Source organism: Hyperolius riggenbachi, chromosome 7 (assembly GCF_040937935.1).
Source record: "Hyperolius riggenbachi isolate aHypRig1 chromosome 7, aHypRig1.pri, whole genome shotgun sequence".
Lineage (NCBI taxonomy): Eukaryota > Metazoa > Chordata > Amphibia > Anura > Hyperoliidae > Hyperolius > Hyperolius riggenbachi.
The window spans coordinates 255,399,129-255,418,836 of NC_090652.1; the positions used below are offsets into that span (position 1 = coordinate 255,399,129).

General features: G+C 44.3%; 1 protein-coding gene across 10 annotated transcripts in view; it reads right to left on the bottom strand.

The window, feature by feature from the left end:
• MYO3B (myosin IIIB) overlaps window positions 1–19,708 on the bottom strand; it is a 394,939-nt gene that overhangs the window by 247,369 nt on the left and 127,862 nt on the right. The window contains exon 10 of one of the 10 annotated variants that reach the window (XM_068245555.1): window positions 3,505–4,504. The exons of the other annotated variants lie outside the window; for them this stretch is intronic. Within the exon in view, the coding sequence (XP_068101656.1) occupies window positions 4,492–4,504 (13 nt within the window). The 3' untranslated portion in view covers window positions 3,505–4,491. Of the gene's footprint in view, window positions 1–3,504; window positions 4,505–19,708 lie in introns of those variants that run through there. 10 annotated transcript variants of the gene reach the window in all.

Below are 19,708 nucleotides of genomic sequence, written 5' to 3' on the forward strand. Positions count from 1 at the left end.
GAAAAGCTGAGTGCAGGGAGCAGATAGAGAAGCTGAGTGCAGGGAGCAGACAGAAAAGCTGAGTGCAGGGAGCAGATAGAGAAGCTGAGTGCAGGGAGCAGAAAGAAAAGCTGAGTGCAGGGAGCAGACAGAAAAGCTGAGTGCAGTGAGCAGATAGAAAAGCTGAGTGCAGGGAGCAGATAGAAAAGCTGAGTGCAGGGAGCAGATAGAAAAGCTGAGTGCAGGGAGCAGATAGAAAAGCTGAGTGCAGGGAGCAGATAGAAAAGCTAAGTGCAGGGAGCAGACAGAAAAGCTAAGTGCAGGGAGCAGATAGAAAAGCTGAGTGCAGGGAGCAGATAGAGAAGCTGAGTGCAGGGAGCAGATAGAGAAGCTGAGTGCAGGGAGCAGATAGAGAAGCTGAGTGCAGGGAGCAGATAGAGAAGCTGAGCGCAGGGAGCAGATAGAAAAGCTGAGCGCAGGGAGCAGATAGAAAAGCTGAGCGCAGGGAGCAGATAGAAAAGCTGAGCGCAGGGAGCAGATAGAAAAGCTGAGCGCAGGGAGCAGATAGAAAAGCTGAGCGCAGGGAGCAGATAGAAAAGCTGAGTGCAGGGAGCAGATAGAAAAGCTGAGTGCAGGGAGCAGATAGAAAAGCTGAGTGCAGGGAGCAGATAGAAAAGCTGAGTGCAGGGAGTAGATGGAAAAGCTGAGTGCAGGGAGCAGATGGAAAAGCTGAGTGCAGGGAGCAGATAGAAAAGCTGAGTGCAGGGAGCAGATAGAAAAGCTGAGTGCAGGGAGCAGATAGAAAAGCTGAGTGCAAGGAGCAGATAGAAAAGCTGAGTGCAGGGAGCAGATAGAGAAGCTGAGTGCAGGGAGCAGATAGAGAAGCTGAGTGCAGGGAGCAGATAGAGAAGCTGAGTGCAGGGAGCAGATAGAAAAGCTGAGTGCAGGGAGCAGATGGAAAAGCTGAGTGCAGGGAGCAGATAGAAAAGCTGAGTGCAGGGAGCAGATAGAGAAGCTGAGTGCAGGGAGCAGATAGAAAAGCTGAGTGCAGGGAGCAGATAGAAAAGCTGAGTGCAGGGAGCAGACAGAAAAGCTGAGTGCAGGGAGCAGACAGAAAAGCTGAGCGCAGGGAGCAGATAGAAAAGCTGAGTGCAGGGAGCACATAGAAAAGCTGAGCGCAGGGAGCAGATAGAGAAGCTGAGTGCAGGGAGCACATAGAAAAGCTGAGCGCAGGGAGCAGATAGAAAAGCTGAGTGCAGGGAGCAGATAGAAAAGCTGAGTGCAGGGAGCAGATAGAAAAGCTAAATATTTCAAGATTTTTAAGCGTGGAAGCTGAATAAGCATTAAAAATGTAGATATAACAAAAGAATAAGGGATACCAGGAAAGTCTTTTTTAGCAAAGGAGTTCCAAACCCCACAGGGAACATGAAGGGGGGTAACTATAGGGGGGTAACTATAAATCATGGAGCCCCCGGCAAAGCTTTGATGGGGCCCCCAGTGTACACACCCTTTCCCTTGCCTATCTCTGGTGACCCATCTTGCAAGGCTCATAAAACAAGTGTGGACATTGTAACTCATCACGCCCATAGCAAGTATAGCCACAAACACACCTGATCTAAAGGATGGACCCCTTTATCGGAGGGAGTGTAGTAGTTGGGACCACCTCACAGCTCTGAGTGGTTGGAGGGGCTGCTACCGTTATGATTCTTAAATTACTTTAGGACCACGCTAGTTGAAATCTACGCCCTGTTTTAATGGCTATCTGGCTACCAGCTGCGCGCATCCTCCATTTTCGACGCTCCCACCAATCTCGCTGCTGAATCCCCACCGCATCTCACTTGCTCTGCCTGTCTCTATGATGGCAGAGCCCTGTGAGCGGGTCAGGACCCGATTTCATTGGCTCCTGGCCCTGTCTTTCAATGTAAGCAACTCCCATTGGCTTACTTTGAAAGACAGGGTCAAGAGCCAATGACTGGCTCACAGGAACTCTGCTGCCATAGAGACGGCAGAGTGGGTGGCCCAGGTTCCCAATGTGCGGTGGTGACGGCGGTTATGTGCGACGATCATCGGGATTCCACTCTGTACCAGCGGTCTCTTGTCCTTAAAGGACTTACGAGGCGAACACACGAAAAAAAGTTAATTACCTTATGGCCATTGCACTGGTCATAGCAGACTATCAGCGCCTGGCCTGTCACTGTGTGGCCCTCTGTTAGCATTATCCAAGCTGTAGTTCAGGCCCCGTCATGTGGGCGTGACTGATTGAGAGACAAGTCAGCCACGCCCCCTCAGCTGAGACAAGCAGCGCTGAGCGTGGGGAGACGTGACTTGTCCCTCAATCAGTCATGTGGGCAGCCGTGCGGGCACGCCCACATGACGTACAGAGCTGAGTGAAGGGAGCGAGGACAGGCCGGGGACAGGTCAGAGAACCTGCGCAGCCGCACTAGCGGCTAAGAACTGCGCAGACGTAGGATTTTTTTAAAGCGGCGATTTTGATCGCAAATTGATAGGGCGACCCTGGGCAGGGTCGGGGCCTGAACTACAGCTTGGATAATGCTAACAGAGGGCCACACAGTGACAGGCCAGGCGCTGATATTCTGCTACGACCACTGCAATGGCCATAAGGTAATTAACTTTTTTCCGTGTGTTCGCCTCGTAAGTCCTTTAAGGGGGCAGAGACTGCTAGTACTTAAGTGGTTAATGTGATATTTTCCTTCTTTGCCACGGGAAAATTCTTTAGGCATTTCCAAGGTGAAAAGTGCGTGCCGTAATTCCGTGACAAGCATCAGAATAGAACATCACAGCTCACGCTGATAGCCATTTGCAAAGCACCCCGTGAGCGTCTTCCTAATCCCCGATTTCACAGTACCTGACATATAAGTAGCGGAGAAGTAATTTTTCCCCACTTATCTGATCCAGTTGCTTTTTTTTCATAACCTTTCCAGAAGTTACACTGCCTTTCAACTGCTTTATAAGCACAAATGCTACCGTTCTCAAAACAAAGTTAATGCCAAGAACTTATTTAAAATGTCATGCTAGATCCTGTAAGTAGAGATAGCAGGCAAATGTAAAATGTTGCTTTTATTAATTACTTATATTTTTACAGTATGATATATGAAATTGTGCCTCCCAAAACAAACTCAAAATAACAGTTACCGTATATCTTTAACATTACTGTACAAATGCAAAACTTAAAGGAAACACAAGGTAAAAGTAAACCGATGAGAAAAACAATTGTATCTATCCACCTTCTCTTAAAAATAACTTTTTTTTAGATACCCCACAGCTATTTTGTGCTACTGTAGATCTTAAAATGGACTATGCACTGGGAACTATGAATTTCCACATGCACATCAGTGAGTTTTGGGCACCCGTGACCTTTTCACTGGTTCTCCTTTGAGCAACATTTGGTTGGTACTAACCACTACATACCAGGAATATGTGCAAGACCTGCCATTCTGGAGAATATGATCTCGTTCAGTTATCAAAGTATCCCCCCCCCTTAAAATGCCCCTGAAATGAGTACATACATCATGTCCAACCAATTTTTTGATTATTCAACGGTCAAGGAGGAGAAGACAGTCTTCCTTGCCTGTCTGCGCCCTGTCCCTCCAAGTTTTACCACCTTTCCTACCCAGGATCTGCCCCCGTTACCACCCAGTTTCCACTCCTCTGTGCATGCTTCTGTCCCTTCTAAGCAGCTCGTCCCAAATCTCAGTGCATGGAGATATCTGAGAGGCGTGGACGTTACTGGACATGGAAACGCTGACCCCTGAAGCAGTTCCGGGGTCCCCATTTTAAAGACAGATGACCCATTTTTCGGATGCAGACAGCAGCTGAATGGGACAAATAAGCAACAAGACAGGATTGCCAGGCTGACTCTGCGGGAGGCATTTGGAACATTTGTTTAGTTTAGGGTTCAGGGGTACTTTAAGTCACTCAGATCCTTAATTTTCCTGCAGCATCTTCAATAATTGACTGTTTACTTTTGCTTACTTTATCCCACCCCTTGATAGGTGTCACTGTACCAAGATGATCAATGTCACTGACTTTACCTGTAAGTGGTCTTAATGCTATGTGGATCACCAGTGTATGGTTGTAACTAAAGAACTCAGAAAAGCCAGGACCCGGCCACAGAACATGTTCTACTCTCTTCCATTATGACTTTTCCTCCGTTCTCATCTTCAGTCTGTATGCATTCATTGTAATTCGTCTCGCTGCAGTAATGAGGTCAGAGAAGCTGCATTTCCCAGAAAAGAACATCCGAAATTGGAAAAATAACATTTATGGTCCTTTAAGATAGGGAAAGGTTTGCCGAAGAAGGTTCTGCTCTGCAGCTTTTGGATTATCCGTGACTTTTTGCCTGAATATTGCAATTTACAGGCCACTGGTCTTGGCTGTGTTTGGCAGCTGCAAAGTTTCATTAGTCCTTTTCAGAGTTTGACAAGGCATCATTTTCTGCTGTCAGACGCTGTGCGTTCATCTCTTTGCTGACAGCTACAAGCGACTTGCACATCAGCAATACCTCCTGCACAGGCGGCAAAGAAAGCTTCAAACTGTTTATTCAAGTCAGAACACTTGACAGGCAGCACGGAACAACACTGAACTGCTATTGATATCAACAGAAAACTTTGGAAAGGTAACAGAGAGATCTGTATTAAAGTGAACCAAGCACCAATTTAGCACCCAGGACATCTCAATAGCGCATTTAATATGAATGGCAATAATGTGGCTCATTAATCCAAAAACTTCAATTTTACTTCCTTTTACATTTCAAAGTTTATCAAAGGGTTTTATTGCCTTACTTCCGAGGCCTGCCCGACCGCAGAAGTTTAAGGCAGATAAGGACTACTGTACAGTAATTATTTTATTGCACATATAAGCAGAGAGCAAATAAAAGCTTTCATCAGAAAGGAGCTGGCTAGATTGGACGCTGTGCTTCAAAGAGTTAAGAGAAGTCACAGATGCTATCTTCACACCTTCCCCTAGATAAAAAAATGGCTAGAAGGGGAGGGGGGAACATGGCAGCTCCTACAGCTATTAGAAACCAGGGGGAAAAAAGTGGTGCTTGGTTCCCTTTAAAGGGCAGGGATGCAGCTTGGCAGGGGAAACCAAATGGCCTCTTGGAGCCTCAACCACAGCAAGGGCATCCCAAGCTTGTCTGGCCACCGCTACCTCCCCGTCACTCACACAGACCTCTGCTCAATGTCAACATGAACAGAGGAGAAAGCAGCACAGTGACCACAGAGTACTGCATTTAAAGTGTGCAGCACGGCTACTCCCATGGATATCTATACTGGGGGTAGCTATCTATACACGGAGGACACCTTGCTACCTATACGGGGGTGGCTATCTATACATGGGGCACCTTGGCTACCTAAACAGGGGTGGCTACACTGGTATACTGGAAATGGCTACCTATACTGGAGGGGTTACACTTTGCAACTGCTGTTCAGGAAATACTGTTGAAAACAGAAAACCCTGAGAATCCCACATGTGGAGATGGACTGGCCCAAAACCTGTCGGTTCTGTAAGATTTTACCTGCCTACTTGTTTGCGATAGCGGTCTTTTAAAGATCCAGCACAGAAGATATTTGAACACTAGCAACCCAGAGTGCACTATTCCCCTCTTCACCCTACCTGCCGGAATTCACTCTGTTGTGCAATGCGTAATCATCCCTACCCTCCCCATTGCATTCAAATACATTACTCCACTGTAGTCAGAGAACATGTCTGTATGAGTTCTGGGCCACAACTCTCACCCTAGGGATAGAGCCCTGATCCCTACATATGTCAGTAATAGTGCAAACATGGTAAGATAACAGCCAGCCTAATTCATATACTATATATTTAGTGGCGTAGCTAAGGAGCAATGGGCCCCAGTGCAAGTTTTACATTGGAAGACCCCCCCCCCCCCTCCTCCCAAGCTTTCTATACATAACAATTGATATGGAGCGCCAAAACCTGCCAAGGACAACCACAGTGTCAGGTGCAAGAAGGGGATGGGGAACATTTTCTTAGTGATTACTACTATTCAAATCATCTGTAGAAATGATTATTACCAGCCCAGGACCAATAAGGAGCTAATACTGTGGTTGAGGAAGGGTCCCTTGAGGCCCCTCTGGCCCAAGGGCCCTGGTGCAACTTCGGCATCCCCTTTTGCTATGCAACTGTAGATCTTTGTTTGCTGACGCTCAGCTTTTATCTGGATCATCTGAATTGTCGCCTTAATATATTTATTAAAATATACTCAGGAAGCAAATATGGGGTACATACTGTATATGTGGTCTTCTGTATCCTAGTGACAGATAGCCCATATATATATATATATATATATATATACACAAGTATCTGTGTACATGAAGATTTCTCTCCAGGTGCCAATAATCAATCGCCACGTACAATGATCGTATTTTCCAGCCACATGCTCCCCCTCTGCCTGTATTCATGCTGGGCGCCAGTATTGACACATCTGTCAGTGGAAGACATCTGCACATTTAAAAGGGATCCGCACCCAAGGCAGAAAATACCTTTTAAGTTATAAATGGCTCAATAGGAGTCTCTGAAAAATCTATAAATTATTTTGTCAACTGCTCAATAAATCCTTATGCACATTTACAAATAAACTTGTCACTGCCTGGAACAGGCCGACGCAAGGCAACAAAAATTGACTTTCGTCTTTAAATAATAGGCTTTAAATGATAGTTTAGTCATATATACGCAATGCAACACATTGTAATGACAGGCTTATGGATAGCGGCATCAGCAAGAAGAGATCTCTCTCTGCATCTGATGGGCCATTTGTCATGTGATTACAAATAAAAGGCTTAAAATAAGATGGGAAATGAAACAGAAAGAGATGTTATTATAGAGCGGGATATGGAGAAAGCTTCTGATTTGAACTTTATGTTTAATATTTTTGCGCTGAATGGAGGCTTTAAACAAAATGTTAAAATGGGAAAGGCAATTACCGTTACCTAGGTGACAAACCAAAGATGAAAATGACACATAATTGCAGCTGTTCTGTAGTTGCCAAGGCTACAGAGTACCTAAAATGAGTGTGATGTGCAGTGTCCCTACTTGCCACAGAGCTACAAACAGGTCTGCATGTAAAGCACGCCCGCAGTCACTTGGTTTTATTGTAAGCTGTGAGATTTAAATGCCTTTAAAGAAAACTGAAGTGACACTAATTTGGAGGGGGCATTGGCGATATTCCCCCCCCCCCAAAAAAATTACTGCTTTCCTTGTGATGATCATTTGTTTTAAAGGACGACTGAAGCGGGAGGGATATGGAGGCTGCCATATTTATTTCCTTTTAACGCAATACCAGTTGCCTGGGTATCCTGTTGATCCTCTGCCTCTAATCATTTTAGCCATAGCCCCTGAATAAGCATGCAGCAGATCAGGTGTTTCTGACATTATTGTCAGATCTGTCAAGATTAGCTGCATGCCTGTTTCTGGTGTTATTCAGACACTACTGCAGCCAAATAGATCAGCAGGGCTTTCAGGCAACTGGTATTGTTTGAAAGGAAATAAATATGTCAGCCTCCATATTCTTACTACTACAGCTGTCCTTTAAAGAAAATCTGAGATGAAAAGAACACGAGGATTTATACTTACCCGAGGTTTCCTCCAGCCCCCTGTAGGCCGTGGGCTCCTTCGTTGTTTGTCTGCTCCCCTCCCTTCTCCAGCTATAAGCCATGGTAGTTGGAGGCTACTGCACATGTGGCCAGGAATGTTGTGCGCCTGCGCCGTTAGGCCTTGTTTCCATCTGTGCACTTCTGTTTGCTTTTCAGCAACATTTATAAAGCTGTAACATTGATGTGCTGATAAAAAGTGGACAGATAGAAGAGGACAGATGGAAACAAGGCCTAAGTTAAGGCTTGTAACTGTGCCGGAACAGAACTCTACCAGCCCCGGGAGTGAGAGCAAGGATGCTGGTAGCCAGGGCCTCACATGCACAGTGGTACTTTAACAGGGTGTAGAGCTGGAGAACGGAGGGGAGTGGATGGATCCCGAGATGGAGCACATGGCCTACAGGAGGCTCGAGGAAGCCCCAGGTAAGTATAAATCCTTTTATTCTTTTTTGCCTCAGATTTTCTTTAAAGAGAACCTGAAGTGAGAGGGATATGGAGGCTGACATATTTATTTCATGTTAAACAATACAAATTGCCTGGCTGCCCTGCTGATTCTCTGTCTCTACTACTTTAGCCATAGACCCTGCACAAACTTGCAAATCACAGCTTTCTGATTGAAATCTGAGATTAGCTGCATGGTTGTTTCAGGTGTGTGATTCCGACACTACTGCAGCCAAAGAGATCAGCAAAACTGACAGCCAACTGGTATTGTTTAAAGGAAACCAGAGCTGACTAACAATAAAAGTTTTAAACATACCTGGGGCTTCCTCCAGCCCCCTCTGCATCTGAATAAATGGCCTTTACCCACAAGTTATTTCTTTATTCATAGACCATATATTTATGATGAAAACCTGGGGGGGAAAGGCTGCGCATCCCTAAACACATGTTGCAATTAAATGGGTAATCGCATAGGCATACACCGCCTCTGCCAGACTGAAATATGCATGCCCTGCATCCAAGACAAGTGCTAACATTTATTAAACTAGGAGGTACTTTAGCTTCCAATATGGTTTGCATGCAAAGTATATTATACTAGACACTTGCGCCACGGTGAGGCAAACCTCCGGGCAAGTGACCTACCCTAAATTTAAAACCTCGGGAGCAGCTAAGCAGAAAAAATGTGTAACTTACATTTGGTAGAACAGCGAGGAGAACGCCAGCGCATACCACTAAGGCTGCATCTGAAATGACCACCAGCTCAGTGTGTAGCACCTATATAGACTTTCTGCACACTTCACATTCAATTCAGATGCAAATCATATGCATATCTGCTACTACTTATCATGCAAACAGGAAACTCAGGAGGAGGGGCTGGGAGCAGCTAACCTGACAGTTACATAGTTACAAAGTTAAGGAAAGGTGGGGGGGGGGGGGAAAGGCTGCACATCCCTAAACACATGTTGCAATTGAATGGTTAATCGCATAGGCATACACCGCCTCTGCCATACTGAAAAATGCATGCCCTGCATCCAAGACAAGTGCTAACATTTATTAAACTAGGAGGTACTTTAGCTCCTAGTTTAATAAAATTTAGGTTAGGTCACTTGCCCGGAGGTCTGCCTCACCGTGGCGCAAGTGTCTAGTATAATATACTTTGCATGCAAACCATATTGGAAGCTAAAGTACCTCATAGTTTAATAAATGTTAGCACTTGTCTTGGATGCAGGGCATGCATTTTTCAGTCTGGCAGAGGCGGTGTATGCCTATGTGATTAACCATTCAATTGCAACATGTGTTTAGGGCTGCGCAGCCTTTCCCCCCCACCTTTCCTTAAAGAGAATCTGTATTGTTAAAATCGCACAAAAGTAAACATACCAGTGCGTTAGGGGCATCTCCTATTACCCTCTGACACAATTTCGCCGCTCCTCGCCACATTAAAAGTGGTTAAAAACAGTTTTAAAAAGTTTGTTTATAAACAAACAAAATGGCTACCAAAACAGGAAGTAGGTTGATGTACAGTATGTCCACACATAGAAAATACATCCATACACAAGCAGGCTGTATACAGCCTTCCTTTTAAATCTCAAGAGATCATTTGTGTGTTTCTTTCCCCCTGCATCTCTCATGCACTGAAGTTTCAGGCTGCTCGTTTCTTCCTGCAAACAGCTTTGCCCTTGTCTGTAATTCTTCAGTATGTGAAAGCCCAGCCAGCTCAGAGGACGATTTATCCAGCTTGTAAAAGATAAGAGAGAAGAGAGAAGCTGCTCTAATCCTAAATAACACACAGGCAGTGTGCATAGAGGGGCCTGGAAGCCATAGCAGAACCACAACACTGAAGAACTTGGCAGCCTTCCAGACACAGGCCGACAAGTCTGACAGGGGAAAGATACATTGATTTATTACAGAGACAGTGATAGTATAAAGTGCTGCAGTAAGCCAGAACACATTAGAATAGCTTTTTGAACTTGTAGGATGATAAAAAACAGGATGCAATTTTTGTTACGGAGTCTCTTTAACTTTGTAACTATGTAACTGTCAGGTTAGCTGCTCCCAGCCCCTCCTCCTGAGTTTCCTGTTTGCATGATAAGTAGTAGCAGATTTGCATATGATTTGCATCTGAATTGAATGCGAAGTGTGCAGAAAGTCTATATAGGTGCTACACACCGAGCTGGTGGTCATTTCAGATGCAGCCTTAGTAGTATGTGCTGGCGTTCCCTCGCTATGATGAAAACCTGCCTATAGTATCCTTATTTGAACCTAGTACTTTAGTGGTTATTACAAAACACATACTGTACAATCTATGATTTGCAGCTGTGAGAGTTTCTTCACTTCGGCTTGTAAACACATTTGCCATATTAGGACATTTCTTCAGCCCCTTAAGTGCTCATCAGCTGCATACTGTAAAATGTACTGTAAAATGTGGGTGGGAGCTATAATTAGCACTTGCATGCTTTTTCGGCACATTTTGCAGACTACAGGAACTGCTGACACAGAAAAGTCAGAGCTGTTAGAATCTTAGAGCAAAGCCGTTATGCAAGCCGCACATGTGCAAATCTTAATGCAATCGTCTCAAACTATTGATTGTAAATGGATTGCAAAAAAAACAAAAGTGACCATCTACGGTAAATATTTTTAAACGGTCAATTTGATTCAACGTTATTCAACTATTTCAGCTGTCCCACTAGACAAAGCAATCGCATTTGATCAAAAACTATTTCAATTAATCAATTGAATTTACATTTAAATAAAAGGAAAGAAAATGAAACAACCAAACAATAATCCAATCAATATATAACATAAGGAGAGCTTCACCGAAGCATGTTTCATTAGATCTGTTGGAGGAACTTACCTGGCTGAGTTTGTGGAACAAACAAACAAAAAAAACCATTGTGTGAATATCTTGAAAGATGAATTGTGGAATGATCGTTCATCTATTGAGTCACACAATGTATCTTTGAGTGCGTACGTAGCTTGGATAAAGGCCTTGCAGGTGGTGGTACTTTGCAGGTGGTGGAAGGTCTAAGAGCGGAAGAGGGGTCATTGCTTGTCACAATGGACGTGTCGTCAATGTACACGAACATTCCGCAGGAAAAAGGAATCGAGGCAGTAAAATGTTTTATGGAGAAAGAGGGGGAGGTTCTCCATGATCAAACTGAGTTTTTAATGGAGCCACTTAGATTAGCACTTTGTACAAATAGTATTTGCATGGTGGAGGATTTTATGAGCAACTAAAAGGTTGTCCGGTGGGGCGGGGTTCACCTGTAGCCTTGCTAATTTGTTTATGGGAAGGTAGGAGGAGGACGTTTTGTCACGTTCAATGTCAAAGGAAGTTACTGTTTGAAGGAGATACATTGATTACTTATTCTTGGATTGGGGGTTACTGGTGATGGTTCCAAGGGATTTCTTAGTACTTAATCAAAATTACCTTAATATCATATTATCTTTTGAGAGATATCCAGTCAACATACATTTTTGGATGTATCACTGTTTGGCACGGAGGGCACAATCATGGCTAAGACACACTTTAAAGAGACCGGAGCAGGAATGGGCATCATCTACAGTGGATCAGAAATGTCTTGAGAGCAGGGGCATTGCTAGCCCCAAAGATCAGTGGCACGTGCCCCGGACCTATTCTGAGGTGCCCCGAATGTCTGCTGTGGTGCCTCAAAGGTGGGCATGCTGGGAGCTGTGGTGCATCAATCGGGGGGTATGCTGGGTGCTGTGATGCCTCTTTGTGGGGTATGCTGGGTGCTGTGGTGCCATGCTAGGCACTGTGATGTCTTTATGGGTGCATGCAGGGAGCTGTGGTTCTTCTGTGGGGGTCGGTTGGGAGTTGTGGTGCCTCAATGGCCTGTGGAAGCATGGGAGGGGGACCACTAGAAGGTTAGGGAATGCTATGGGGGAACTGCCAGATAACCTGGTGGCAGGCCAGCCCACCCAGCAGAAAGCCAGACCAGCCAGCACAGAAGCCAGACAATTCTGCCTTGTTATGTTTAAGTGACACTGCCTATTTATGTGATATGCTGCATTGTTTTTGTATTAATGGACAGGGGGCTGCATCCAACATTTTGTTGGAAGGCCTACTTAGATGGCTTTAAGTTCATGTACATTTGGCTCCACCCATGACCATCAGATTATGGTGCACGGTCACACCCATTTCCAGTCGGGCGTGCCCAAAAATTCCCCAGATCCCTTAGGATCCTAGCAACGCCCCTGCCTGAGAGGACAATTTCTGGGTACCTGGAGTTGATAGTTAGTAACCCGACTAAGTTGTGCACATGCGCAGAGTGCTCCCTGCTGTGGGCACACAATGCAATTAATGCATGACCCAGCAGCGGCTGCCGGGTGGCATTTACGTAGCAAAGGAGGGGAACGGGGGAGTGGTGGGCATCTGGACAGCTTGACGTACATGCCTGCTCCCCCTGTTTTTCCTAATCACTTCAGCTCTGGTATCCTTTAAGCCCCGTCTACATGGGGAGATGTTGTGGCGGTCCGGCGGCTCGATTAGCCGCCGGATCGCCTCTTCCGCGTCCCCGCTCGCCGCGCGTGCGCCGCATTAGATTCCCCGCTCGTCCCCGCCGGTGCCGCTTATCTTCCGCTCGATTCCCTGCCATTGTCCCCTCGCGGGGAGCGAGCAGGGAATCGGCGGAAGCAAGATCCTTCCTGTCGGATTTTATTTTAAGGAGCATCGCGGCCGCATCTACGCGTGTAGATGCGGCTTAAAACATGAATCTGCTGGAAGATTAAGTCACTGGTGGTTGCTGTCTTATATTTATGTGCGCTTTATAGGACGTTTTAATTGTGCATTGTAGTTTACCAAAGCACACACAATTTTTTACCCTTGATACTGCTAGCACAGGGCTGTTGTGTTGAGTTTAAATAAAGGCTACACAAACCAGATGAATCACTGGTGATCAATTAGATTTGATTTGTAGGCACTTACATCAATTGCAAATCACGAGTTTTAATTGAATGAAATGTCATCAATAAGAAGATACTTTTTGGCTTCAAGCAATTAATCTGGCTTGAGTAGCCCAGCGTTAAGGTAACCATATATAGGTCGAAAGGGGTTCAATTAAGCATATGATCAATCACTGCCATATCGTAAATCAGTCAGCAGTTCTTGAGTGCTGCAGAACATTTTCCATGGGCTACAGGCAACATTTTTTCACAAACTACAAAAGAAAACTACATCTGTGCTAATGCACAATGCAGCGCTATGCTGTAGTGCCTGTTTTTATTCCCATATTTTCAGATTATTCGCATTTAGGTGTGATACACACTGTGCATTGCATAACATGTGCGTTATAATGGGTTTGTACTGTAATGCACACTGAAAGCGTTATAATACACACGTTGTTTCAAAACCTGGGTAATTTAAAACTTCAGTACTAGTTTTATCAGTATTCAGTTACAAAATGCCTTATGCCATAATAACAAGTGTTACACAATTGTTTTTTTTTAGTCTGTAGTTACCTTTACTACGTGCCTACATTACAGCAATCATTAAAGGAATATTGAGGTGAAAATAAACTGAACAGATAAACAATTGTATCTATCCTCCAACTCCGAAAATGACTTTTTGAGTTTCCCCACTGTTTTCTTTTATGATTAAATCTATGTTTTAAGTTTTAATGTTTCATTGTCTCTGCTCAATGACACAGACTTTGAAGTATGCCACTTCAAGACCAGACGTATTTTGAGATATCAGCACTGCTCCCATTCATTCGTCAATAACTTTATTACTACTAATCACACCTAAATGATCTATATATTGTTTTTTTCAGGACAAATTAGGCTTTTAGTGTGTGATAATTTTGTTTATTAATTAACTAATTTTCAATGCATTTTAAAGAGAAAAGTAGGGAAAATAAACAGAAAAACACACTATTTCTCCATTTACATCCATTATAGATTTACAATAAACAGTGCTAACTATAAGTTAAACCCACAAATTGTATTTCCTTATTCATCCTGGTTATAACAATGTTTAGATTATGTTCCTAGTACAATGTATGGTGACAGTATTGTATTTGGAAATAAAATTTAATTGTCTTTGATTCAGTTTGTGACTAAAAAGAATACACAAGACATGGGCCTCAAACCCTAAAACTTTCTAAGGCTCCCTGCACACTGCAAATCCGTTTTCCGATTCCGATTCCGTTTCCGATTCCGATTCCGATTTTCCTTGAATACATTCAACAGAAAAACGGATCAAAAAACGCAGCATGCAGTTAAGATTAAAAATCTGAATCGGAATCGGATGTAAAAACAGATTTAAGAGGCCTTAAAATCTGAATCTGAATCTGATTTGCTTGCAGTGTGCAAGAGGCCTAAACTCTATTTTACTACTTATCACAATTAAAATGTTACCACATACTGTATGTCTCTTGTAGTTTTGCTAAAACTTTCCCAAATGTGATCATCATTTTGAAAATGATTTTTTTTAATGTTGGATTGAGTTTGTCTGTATCTATTTTTTATGTGATGCGTGTCCAAGCTTTTAGACCCACCACAATGTATTCTACAACTCGTCATGGTTAAAATGATACCAGATGTGCCTCATTTAGGGCTCGTTTCCACTATTGCGGTGCGGAATCGCCTGGATTCCACCGCTGATGAAATTGCATGCGGATGCGATTCCGCATGCGTTTTTTGCCGCGAATTCGCATAGGTGAGGGTATATGCGATTTTAACCATGTCACTGCCTGTGTGAATTAACATTGATACCTATGCGAATTCGCGGCAAAAAACGCATGGGGAACACGCATGCGATTTCCCTATTAAATACATGCGATTCGCCTGCATTCAACACGCAGGCGAATTCTGAGGGCTCTGCAGTGCAGAAAAATGCATCCTATAAGGAATAAACTGATGTATTTGTTATTTTCTCCCCCCTTTCCCTCAGATCCTGATGGGTGATTGCTTCATCGGACACAATGGGGATATCGGTTGGAGGGTGGTAAGAGAAAGGAAAATGAGATAAAAGGACACTGTTCATTATGATGTGGTTGTATTTGTAATTGAGGTAGTTACCTATGGAATTTAGTGTACGTGATATGTAGTCAGGTTCAATGGGTAGACATCGTTGTAGTGCCCTGTATTTCCCTGAAGGGGGATTTGAAAATTGGATTGTCACTTAAAGGTTAATGACCAGTTAGGCTGGTCAGCTGACTAACGAAGAGGTGGGGCAATGAAGGGTGTGGTTATTGGGTATCTATTTAAACACTGTGAACCATTATAAGCATGTACACCTGATGAAGGGGATGTCCCCGAAACATGTCGTGTAACTGCTAAATGATTCTATAAAACGCAACTTTTGAAAGCCAGTTGAGTGTCTTCTCCTTATTGAAGAAAATTGCGCTGTGTGTGGAGTGGGGACCCACGGGAGAATTGAGCACCGGCAAACAGGCTAAGCAAGACCTGTGGAAGAGGTTATCCAGGGGAACAAACTTTCAGAAAAATCCTGCACAGAAAAACGCACAGCAAAACTGACAAGTGGAAACAGGCCCATCCACTTGTATTGGCTGTGCGAATCTGCATGCAGCAAACGCATGCAGATTCGCGATAGTGGAAACGGGCCCAAAGTAACAAACTGGTGGTGCACTCTCCGCAAATTTATAAACGTCTAGTTCTCATTAAGTGGTTAAATCTGTATGAACTATTGATCCTTTTTTATCTATTTCCTGCACTCACAAGCTGTTCTCTGCAAGAAAAGAGTTTATGGCTGTAATTCCTTATCAATGAGGTTAACTCTTTCAGGCAGAGAAAGGAAAAGGAACACACAATAGTTATTGATATGCTTGCCACTGTACACGTCTATCTCATCGGTTTTATTTTAACCTCGGTATTCCTTTAACAAAAATGGAGCTCAATCTAACATTTGTTTTTCTTCTCAAATCTTCTAAATAACTCAGAACAGAACCCTTCAGTGGTGATGCCACAAGAGTCAGTCATTAGTGAGTAACACTCTACATCAAAAGGGCTGCAAGCAGCTAATGATATCTGCAATTAACCCAGCTAATGATAGAAAACAAGTCATAGCGGAGTGGGATCCAATGCACTGAGCTCTGGTCCCAAAGGCCTGTTTCATTTAGCAGATATTATCTGCATTCATTTCTAAGCAGTGTTGGGGAGCAGAAAATTCTTGTCAACCTCCACTGACCGAGGAAGGAGAAGAAATATAGCAAATCAAAGCCTCTAGCTGCATGTTAACTGATCAGTTGCTTGTGACATAGATTAGTATCCAGTAGCCAGCAAGGGAATAAGTACAAATCATGGGTCCAACAGCAAAAATGTAATGGGGCCTCAATGTTCACAACCTTTCCCTTGCCTAATGTCGGCCCGTCATTCAAGGGTCAAAAAACAAGTGTGGCCATCAGGATCTTCACACCCATAACGTGTAGCCACCAAAACACCTAATCTGCAGTATCAGAAGACAGTTAGTAGTGGTGGCCCTACCACACCTCTCCCACAGTCACAGGGAAGCCCAGAGCCACCTTCCTTCTTTCCTTCCCTCCCTCTAATGCATGACCTCCCCTCCAGAGCAGATGTTCTGGGTGGGAAAATAATGGTGGCCAAACTGTTATGCAGGGGGTAACGTTGGTCACACATTTTACATATCCCCTGGCAGATAGGCCTCCAGTCCATGAGGTCATCACAGGGGAGAGAGAATGCGGTCCCATTAAAGATTTGCAAGGGGGCTAAACATTTTTAGTTTAATCTTTGCTAGTTATAGCTAAATAAGTATAACTGGATACCTTAAAATGCACCTGAAGGGATGATAAATGCCCCATATGGGTACTTGCCTAGTAAAGGGAAGCCTCTGGATAAACCATCCACCACTCCTCCACAGACCCAGCGATTGGACCCCCGGAACCTCTTTGACAAGGGCTTGTTGAAGAGTGCAAGCGCCCGTCATCCCATCCAAGAAGGAGTGCCCCATGCTACTGCGCAGGACACCTCGTGCCACACTGTTTCCCCAGCTCTTAAAGGACAACTGAAGTGAGAGGTATATAGAGGCTACCATATGTATTTCATTTTAAGCAATATAAGTTGCCTGGCAGCCCAGTTGATCTATGTGGCTGCAGTAGTGTCTGAGCTGCACACCTGACTCAAGCATGCAGCTATTGTTGTCAGATCTGACAGTAATGTCCGAAGCACCTGATCTGCTGCATGCTTGTTCAGGGCTAAAAGTATTAAGCTGGCCATACACTAGGCCGATTCCCACCAGATCGACAGCAGATTCGATCACTGGGATCGAATCTGCTGTCACATCGTTCCCGCAACACGCCGAATTTCGATTCATTTCGTCCGATCCCGTCGATCGCTCCGTGCGAAAAATTACTGTCGATCGCCCGCAGGTAGGGAGCGCGTCGCTAGCGGCGTTCGAGTGCCCGACGACTGACGCAATAGAGCCCGCATACATTACCTGCTCCGCCGGCACGACTGCCCCCGGTCACCACTGCTCCGTCTCCGGGTCCGGCATGCTTCACTTCTTCTAGCCCGGCAGGAAGTTTAAACAGTAGAGGGCGCTCTACTGTTTAAACTTCCTGCCGGGCAGGAAGAAGTAAAGAATGCCGGACCTGGAGACCAGAGCGGAGACGGAGCAGTGGTGACCGGGGGTAGTCGCGCCGGTGGAGCAGGTAATGTATGCGGCGGGGGGGGGGGGGGGGGGAGCAGCGGCAGCACCACCACCACCACAACAGATTGTGAACGGTTTCAGGCTGAAATCGGTTCACAATCTGTTTGCAGTAAAGGTAGCCATACGATCCCTCTCTGATCAGATTCGATCAGAGAGGGATCTATCTGTTGGTCGAATCTGTTGCCAAATCGACCAGTGTATGGCTACCTTTAGAGTCAGAGGATCAGCAGGATAGCCAGGCAGCTGTTATTGCTTTAAAGGAAATAAATATGGCAGCCTCCATATCCCTCTCACTTGAAAGGGGACTGATATTTCCAATCCATTGAAATTAATGTACACGTACTAATTTCTCTACTCATCCCCAAATATCACAGTGCACTATCAGCTGGACACTGACATGATTTATTGAACAAATTGTGCTTCTGTGTATGTCTGCTAAACTTACTTTTCTTTTCTCTTTTTTTAACTGCATGCATATTTGCAGTTTGTGGAAAAAAAAGATGAAAAGTTGAAATTGTACTGTTAATAATGATCACTACATTTACATTGACTGAGTCTGTACCTAGATTAACCTTATCTCTGCTTATCTAGACAAAAAAAAATATGAAAGTGCAGATGATGCAGCAACATGACTTGAGACAGAAAGGAAGGCAAACATTTTCCTTTTAATGACATTCAATTTCCTGCATGTCCCGGGAGGGAGCAGGTATTTTTGTATGGTGAATTGCTCCACGCTGGAAATAGCACAGGAGTATTCCCACTGGCTCTGCTACAATCATTTCAGTAAAATGATGAGCCGGAGGGTATGCACAGATTTCACATCAACCACTCAACATCCTACCGGGAATGACAAAACACGCTCTGCCTTCCCAACACAGCCTCTGCTGCGCACCAACACAGCTGTACTGCCTGCTCTGTACCAGAAATACAGCCAAGGGTTAAATACGAAGACTATTATATGCTAATGGCAGGAAGGGGGGGGGGGGGGGGTGATGATGCCTGATGATATCACTCCATATTTCACACCAGCTTGTAGCCTGGATTCTTGCCATCTGCCATCATTAATCGTCTTTTCAAAATATGATTGTGGCGTCAGCTGACAAGATGATATCTGCATGATGTAATAGGTTTCATTCGATTGGGAAGCTTGAGAAATCACCAAAGCAAATTGACTTTCAAGTGTTATTTTAGGTTACAGCCACACATCAGTGGGGGGAACAGTAGAAGGCAAGTCCGGAGGTGTAGCAATAGGGAGCGCAGAGGTTGCGATTGCACCGAAGCACCTAGACCAGAGGGACGCTCCTTCAACTGCTTGGTACTATTGTGGTATGCAATGCTCACCTCTATTTGTGGCATGAATAGTGCTAATCATTATCTTGAGGAGACCCAATGTAGCACTCGCACTGAAGATAATAGCTCCTTAGCTACGCCACTGAGCAAGGCTCTGCCTCCTTTATCTTGCTATAGGCAGTCTCTCCCTGGTCTTACTGCTAAAGGTACCTTTGGATAACAGATAACAGTGTTAGAGATTGCCAAACAAGCTCATGGTGAACCAGAACTCTTAGGAGTGTCTCGCAGGCTAAAAAGAAACAAAAATAAAATAAAAGGCAAATTGGAGAATTTTCCCACTTTAAGGCTTGAGTCTGAATTGAATTTGTTTAATAGATTGGCTTATATGCAATTCAACTTTTTCTCCTAATTTATCTCCTAGGAGATATTTTTCATCTTGTCTTTAAAATGACTTTCCAGCATTTTACAATTGAAAAAGCACCCAAAAATAGGTGAAAAAGTACCATCAAAATAATTTTGAGTATGTTCTTGCTTGTTGGTGGTTCAAAAAGGCATTTTATTGAAAAGGCTGAATATATCACCTAGGAGAAAACTCAGCAGAAAACTTGAATTGCATATGGGCCATTATGTTGTGTGTGTGAGGTTTCATGGACCTCTAAGCACTGCTTGGACTCCCCGAGTAAGGCAGACTCAGGGCCCATGGATAGTGTACATTTAAAAT